Raw genomic sequence first — 7946 nt, 5'->3', positions numbered from 1 at the left:
TTAGAAATCAAATGGTTCTTTCTAGGTAGGTCTCTGCCTCCCTGATTATAGGCCAACGTTGGGACCGCTGGACGTTGCTGTGGGCTGTCAGTGGGTGGCAAGAGGGCTAGAGGCCTTAATGTTTTCTCAGATAATGAACACTTGGGCAGGAAGCCTCTGGGGGCTAGGTGGGGGACCAGCTGTTAGTCCTAAGGCAATGTTACCATGAAATCAGATCTACCATGACAGAGATTATTTCGTTACCGTTCTTCCAGACAGCATTTCAGGCAAAAGCACATCTCCCCCTAAAAACAAGCCAACCTCATAGGTCTTTGGTGCAAGTCTCCTCCTACTATACAGTGAGTCGCCCCCAAGACCCAGCCTGGGCATCGCTGAGGTGGGGACCTGCTTCTGCTGAGGCTCCATGGACTTCCCCCAAGTAAAGCAATCAAGGCCCACGCATTGGGGCGGTGGGACAGGTAATCCAAGGATTTAGGTAGCTTTGGCTCTGGAATGCAGAGCAGAGTCGCAATCCAGCAGACTTCCCTTTCTAATTATGTCCGGCTTAGGCTAATATGTGAACCCAGTCAGATTTCCCTTAAGTTTGCAGAGCTGGCTGGGGTGGAGTGAGAGTTACAGCCAGGGGACGCTGTGGGTAGTCCACCCGCACAGTGGCCGGGGCTTGCACATGGTCACACTGGGAGAAAGAACTGGAGCGCCGGCACACCGGATGCTTCCAAAAATTTAATAAATAATGATTTTTTAAAACTGTATAAACTATAAATTACCATGCAGTCCTTATAATTTAAAATAATTTACAGGTTGAGGTAGGGAGGGGCCCAGGAGGGTGTGGAGGGGGAGCGCGGGGAGGGTGGGGGCCGCCCGCAGGTCAGGCTCGCAGGTCAGGCTCGTCTCCCGGCCTTCCTGCTGAGCACACACACGCAGGCCGTGTCGATCCGGATGAACCGCCAGGCAGCCTGCTTGCCGTCCATGGTCAGCGCCTTGACGAAGGTGTGGGTGGTGGTGCAGTAGGAGTTCCAGTGCTTGGAGTCGATGCCCCTGCACCCGCTGTCCACGGGGGTGGGGTCCCGGCACTTGGTCTCAAAGAAGTACTGTTTGAACACACTGTTGTTAATGTTCACCTCTCCCAGCACCATCACCTCCTTGCCCTTGATGTCGGTGGCTGTGGTCTTGTCGCCCACCCACACGCTGACGCTGTCACACACCGAGAACTCCCCCCGGTGGAAGACAGGGTGGGACGAAGACCGCTTGCTCCTGTGAGTCCTGTTGACGGAGGCGGTGCTGCCGGCCTCCAGGTCCAGGTCCTGAGCGTCCGCAGCCACAGGTGGGGGGTGCGTGCTGAACAGCACGCGGGGCGAACGCAGTCGCCGCTTTTTAAAGAGTTTGGGATCCACAGTGATGTTGCGGGTCTGCCCTGTCACCCTGGCAGCTATTGCCGCGGCCGGGGCGCTGCGGGCTCTGCGGAGGGCTGTGTCAAGGGAATGCTGAAGCTTAGTCCAGTGGGCGTGGGGGATGGCGTGTCCTGCTGGGACATGGCTCTCTGGATGCGGTTCTGCCCGGATGCCGATCAGAAGAGCTGTGATCAGAGTGTAGAACAACATGGACATTACGCTATGCACCTGCCAGGAAACAGAAACAAGGGTCAGTCCACCGGAGCCTAAGGGCGAGGTGACCTTGGAATTCACCGTCCAAACTGGGAGACTTTTGAGAGTGAAAGGGGCTGCTGGCCATAATTACCTGGGACAATAGGCATCTATCTGCAGGGCTGGCTCAGATGACTGGAGATGTGGTCACACCATGGATGGGTAGGCTTTTTCAAGAAGGGACAGAGCCAGGGCACTCCGGGGTGGCTCAGTGCTTGAGCTTTGGCTCCGGTTGTGATCCCGGGATCCTGGGATCAAGCCCAGCATCAGGCTCCCCGCAGGGAGTCCCTGCCTCTCTTTCCGCGTCTCTCATGAATAAATAAATTAAATCTTACAAAAAAAAAAAAAAAAAAAAGGAAGGGGCAGAGCCCCTGAAATTCTGCCCTTTGGCTCCCATGTGAACTTGCTAGCACTGTATGCAGAGTCCCTTGAGTGCTGTGCCTGCCCACTTGAGGCAGCTGAGGGCGGGCGGTGTGTGCCTGACACCTGTCCTTAGTGCTGTTTCCTGCCCAGTGGCTTGACTCCCCCGGGAAGGCAGTGGGAAGGGTTGCTGGGGACTAGTCTGGACACCTCAGCCCTGAATACACCCTCTTCAGACAGCAGCACTGGCTCAGCTCTGAGATCTGGTGACTCTGGACCCTCGTTACAAGTCCACGAAGCATCATGTTTGGTCAAAAAGCATATAGCTCTGGACCATGATTGCCAGCCTATTCAGCCACCAGTCAGCACTCACAAATACCGATGCTGAGGATAGCTCCTTGTTGTGTGAAGTTTTAAAACTTCTCAAGCACATTCGTTTCTAATTTCTCATTAGTCTGTGTGTTGGGTTAGGATTTTTCATCTTTCTTTCATATACAAAGAAAGTAATCCACAGAAAATTAACCAACAGGTCTAAAGTCATCAGTGCCAACAGGACTAGAAATAGAACCCAAAGCTGACCCGTTCTCTGCCAGCCGACCCTTCCTCCTTCCTCTTCACTTTCTCTTTCATTCTTACAGGTACCTTTGCCTGTTATTATTTACTCTTATGTGAGTATAAACCAAATGGCAGAAATCCATCTGTCCCCAAGAGGCAGTGCAAGCCCCTCTGGAGCATGGTCCAGACAGGGCTCCGCACTGCACTAGAGTTGCCCACCAGTGATCACCCCCAGGGCAGCTAACTGTGGGGGCCCCAATCACTACCTGTAGATGGATATTAGGTGTCACCTCCTCTGCAAAGCTTCCCTAAATCTTGGTAGGGTTAAAGGCATCCCCTAGAGAGGGTGCTCAAACTTCCTACTCCATCTCTACCGCCTCCCCATTCCCACAGATCATTCTGCATTGGATCTGGATCCAAACCTTATTTGGATTCCCAGCTCAGTTACTTGTTAGCAGAGGAAAGTCCCTTAATCTTTCTGAGCCTTCGTTTCCTCCTTGATAAAAAGCAGGTGCTAAACACTATTTCATAGGGTTGTTGTTAGGATTGAAAGGTGCCCACACACCTACTTAATTCTGAGTCATTCCAATGTCCTGTGGTCAAGGACTTCGTCTTCTTCAGTCACACTGCTGCCTGTTCGGTCTCTGAGCCGGTTCCATGCACACCTTTTCATAGCACGCTCATTACCTTGATTAAATTTCTTTTCAAGCTCAGTGATTTGAGCTTGTCTCCCCCACTGGCTGCAAGATCCTGGAGCACACAGCCATGTCTAATCCACCTGCCCTAATCACTCGATCCCTCGTTGTGCACCTCCCCTGTCTTCCATGGTGGCTGTGCATAGCCCTATCATCTTTCCTTAGTGCTGTGGATAATCGAGTGCATGCCTGACTCTTCAGAGCACTTTACAAGCTGTACCATTTGTAGCTGTATATTTCTGGGGCCATGCGCAGTGCTGGCATACAGTAGGTCCTCAAAAAATATAAGAAGAATGAATAAAGCAATGAATGGGGATGGCTTGAGAAGCTCACTCTCTGCCTTCTTTTCACTGTGGTACATGCTTTCTTTTGGATTTTGTGGACATGGCTGATTGCTGCATTCCTAATCTGTTTCAAAGTGATACATTCTTCTCCTCAATACTATGCCTTTTTTTTTTTTTCAGCTGGAACTAGGCAGCTCTTTGGTGAGACACCAAAAATAAAACCACCAAAATTCTTTTCTCTTGGGTTACTTTGAAAAACATTGGTGTTTGCCCCAATCCTCCAGCCGGCCATGCTGATGAGGTGGTGGCACATCTGGGCTTTGACCACTGCTGGGCCTGCTGGCTAATGGTCTGGAAGATAATTGTCCAAGGCAATTGCCACAGAACCGATCATTTGGTTGGTTGGCAGCTGGGTCAAGCCTCTTAGTTTGCTCCTTTTCTTTCTTCCCAATACATGGTAGCTCTCATCAGATAGAAGAAGGGAGAAGAGATGAAACCGAAATTCATCCGTTTATATCCAAATTAGTAACAGACTTTGGATGGGGAAATGGATCTCTCATCAGATAGAAGAAGGGAGAAGAGATGAAACCGAAATTCATCCGTTTATATCCAAATTAGTAACACTTAAAATTTGGATGGGGAAATGGAAAAAAAAAAACACTAAAATTTAGAGTTTTGATGGTAATGAGGGACATACTGCTCCCTATTTCCCATAACCAGAGGTTCCTACCTCCTCCTACAATCTCCTCTTTGGTAAGGTCATCCTCTTCTAAGGAGTCAACTGAGACTTCTGTGGGATTGATGCCCATCCATACCGCACCTCCAGCCTGACGTCTCTTTTGAAAGACTGTCCTGAACCTCCAGCAACTCTCCATAGATCCTGATGTTTTAAATGCAAGGTACCCCAAACAAAAATCTTTACATTCCTGCTCCTCATTAGGATAATCACTCCCTGCCCTCCCTGTACTCAACAGCAGCAACCCCATTTTGGACCACTTGATGTTTAATGATGAAGTTCCACAGCTGCTATCTCCTGTGAACACTGCCCCCCCACCAATGTATTTCTCCAACCTTTTGCTTTATTCTGGCACTGGAACCACCATCTATTTGTTCACCGGCTCCAAACCTCAGCTTGCCACTGGCCTCTGCTCCTTCCTCCCAGCCCTCCCCCAGAACTCTGCATTCTGCTCTGGTAGCATCTCTTGAAACTGTATTTTCTATTCTCACCTCTTATTCCTAGTTCAGGTCACAGAACAGTTTCCCAACTGATGTCCTGGAGGCTCCTCTCTCTTCTCCCAGTGCCAACTGCCCCTAGCTACCCCATTTAACCTCTTGAAGCACCGCTCTGATCACATCACCCTGCCCAGGAGATCCAGCGGTGAGTAGTCTAGGGAGCCAGGAACCAGGCAGACACTGCCCTTCTTCTACTCCCCTTCCATGTTTCGCATTTCAGGCAAATGGCACTCCTGTGGCAGTCCAGGCTTGTGCTTCCCCACATTGTCCCTGGTTCAGACTCTTTTATGCCTGGCATATTCCCCCTCGCCCTCCTTGTACCTTTTCTGCTCCCCATCTCTGCTGGTTGGAGTCCTACCCTGTCATCTTTTAGCACGCAACTTAAACACCACCTCCACTGGGGACCTTTTTCTATTTCTACAGATACAAACTCTCTCCTTTCTCCACCTCTGTAAAGCATTTCCTTAATACTGCCTTAAGGCAGTTGTGTTCTCTTATCTTCCCACCTACAGGCAAACTCCCTAGAGATGGCAAAGCATCCTATACATCTCCCTTGTGTCCAGGTGACCTAGTGTTCACAGGTGACTCCAGCTCTAAGAATCAGTGAGTATGTGGATGAGTCCCTTGCTTCTGTGCTCCTTCATTTCTTCATGTGACTGCGGATCCTTAAGAAATCTTCCAGCTTAGACATGCTTCGAGTTTAAGCATCCATACAGGTCACTGTGCTGCCTACCACTCTGCAGGTTCTACTGAACTGACTTCACAAAGTTCTTTAAGTCAAATGTGATTTCTCAGTTCGCTGTCAGAATAACACATGGTAGTGGAGGGCATTTAATCACAGCGGAGATCTACATCAGGGACAGGTTGTTTTATTAAGATTTGAAAATGTTCCAGATATATCTCTTATTTGGGCCTTAGATTAAAAATTTTTTTTTAAAATTGATTCACTCATAATAGCATGCCCCATAATCTTTTTAAAAAAATTTATTTATTAATAATAAAAGTATACTTCCTAGCTTTTTTGTCAAATGAGAATATTGCCATGTCTGACATTTTCCCATAATGCAGTGATGATATAAAATATTTTATTTTTATTTGTTTATTTTCATGAAGCTTTTTATTTTAGTTCCAGTTTAGTAAACCGTGTTGTATGAGTATCGGGTATATAATACAGTGATTTAACAATTCTGTGCATTACTCAGCACTCTTCATGATAAGTGTATTCTAATCCCCTTCACCTACTTCTTTTTAAATTAAATATGTCTTTCTTTTTCTTTTTTTTAAGATTTTATTTATTTATTTGAGAGAGACAGAGAGAGCATGAGCAGAGAGCCCAATGCAGGGCTGGATCCTAGGATCCTGAGATCATGACCTGAGCCAAAGGCAGATGCCTACCTTACTGAGCCATGCAGGTGTGCCAAATAAGTCTTTCTTTGTAAAAATCATCAATGAAGCAACAAAGAAAAGAAAAAAAAAGTATGATTTCTATTCTAGTGATATAATGAACAAAGCACAATTTACAAAAGAACATTCTCTCCTTGGTTGATGTGAACCAGGGAGTGAGTTTTATTTATCTATTTTTAAAAACAGCCTTTGAAGCCTTTCTTCTGAAGACATGACAGTCCTTGCCAGCGCTTCACTAAGCAGAGCCCTGTGAGCTGAATGATCAGCCAGGGATGATGCCATTAGGGGCTCACACGTGGGAACGCGTCTGTGTCACTGCTGAATGTTCTGTGTTTGTTCCACTTCCTAGTCTGAATGGAGAATCAATGATGAAGAGTGTGTGTGTGTGTGGGGGGGGTTGCCTTTTATCCAGGGCTTCTGTGAGTGCCCTGTTCTGGGCCAGTGGTACATTCTGTGGGTTTCCAGTGGTTCCTAGCCCCAATAATAACAGAAATTTCCTGAACGATCCCACATTCTTGTGGCGAGGAGGCCTGATGGCACCGGAAGATGGTGCCTGGGGAGGTGCACTGTCCAGGGAGGGTGATAATTCCTGCCTCAGAGGGGTGGTGCCTAGAGCTGTTAGTGATTCTGGGGCCAAGGATTGGCTCAGTGAATTGGAGTCACTAGTGTTAGTGAGACGAGGTTCCCATGGCTGAGGAAATCCAGCCTCTTTCTCTTCCTCTTCCTGCTCCATCTCCTTCATGAGAGTGGAGCATGAAGAGAGTGGAGCTCGAAATGTACACCTGCTGCTGTCTTCAGTTGTAAAGACTGGGACACCCCCAGTTGTCAGGGCCCTTGTGGATTGTGAGAAGCATTCTGTGGCTCCTCAGCTCCCTCAGGGAGGTACCCCTGGGGCTGCAACAGAGAAAAACATTGCCAGGATAGAACCCAGTGAGCGTTTCTCCTGGCATCTCCTGGGGGAAGCTAGGAGTGGAAGGGACACCAGAGATTATCAAGTCCAGGGGTTCAGGGCATCAGAATCACCTGGAGGTTCAGCTAAACTGCAGGTTTCTGGGCCCCACTCCCAGAATCTCTGACTCAGTAGATCTAGAGTGGGGCCCCTAAATCTACGTTTCTCACAAACTCCCTAGTAATACTGATGCTGCTGGGCCGGGGACTGCATTTTGAGAACCAGTGATCTGGTCCAATCCTTAAACTTGACAGAGGAGATACATGGATGTTGGGCTGTGAGTGACCTAAGGTTCTGCAGCTAGTGAGTGGCAGGCTCTGCACGTGGGTGCTTGGCATTGCTCAGCCTTAGCACCTTCCAGAGGACAGCGCCCCGAGGCCGCACTTACTGGTTACCAATATCAAAATGAAAAGTCCACTCAACAGATGATAAGTTTTACCTTCCTCATGCCACACATCTTGACACTGGGGAATGCCTGGACATTTGATGATTTTCATATTTGGTTTTTCAGGTTTCTGGGCATCAGGTAGATTTGGTCCAAAAACACTTAAAGTGCCCATGATTGAAATATGCAGCCAGAAAGCACGAGCGCGTACAGCACCCGTGGCTTTGCTGGGAACAGAAGCTACTGGTCTGTATTCTTAGACATACGTCTTAAAATGAATAAGGTGAGATCGTAATTATCATCATCCTTTATCGGGCATAAGTATCTCATTAATCATCATCACAGCAAACTTGGGCGGAGGCCTTATTATTCCCGTTGCACAGAGGAGGAAACAGAGAGGCAGTAAGAGTGAGGAATCCGACATGGGCACACACCTGG

The 7946-nt window shown here is 48.3% G+C and overlaps 1 protein-coding gene across 2 annotated transcripts in view; it reads right to left on the bottom strand.

Annotated features, from left to right (window-relative positions):
* Positions 1–712: 712 nt before the first annotated feature.
* The window catches only part of NGF (nerve growth factor), a 56403-nt gene continuing 49169 nt past the window's right edge, over positions 713–7946 (bottom strand). For both annotated transcript variants that reach the window (XM_041754041.1, XM_041754039.1), the window contains exon 3: positions 713–1619. In XM_041754041.1, the coding sequence (XP_041609975.1) occupies positions 882–1607 (726 nt within the window). In that variant the 5' untranslated portion in view covers positions 1608–1619 and the 3' untranslated portion in view covers positions 713–881. The remainder of the gene's footprint in view (positions 1620–7946) is intronic.

The sequence above is a fragment of the Vulpes lagopus genome, chromosome 5, assembly GCF_018345385.1.
Source record: "Vulpes lagopus strain Blue_001 chromosome 5, ASM1834538v1, whole genome shotgun sequence".
Lineage (NCBI taxonomy): Eukaryota > Metazoa > Chordata > Mammalia > Carnivora > Canidae > Vulpes > Vulpes lagopus.
This window is presented reverse-complemented; position numbering and strand designations above follow the sequence as displayed.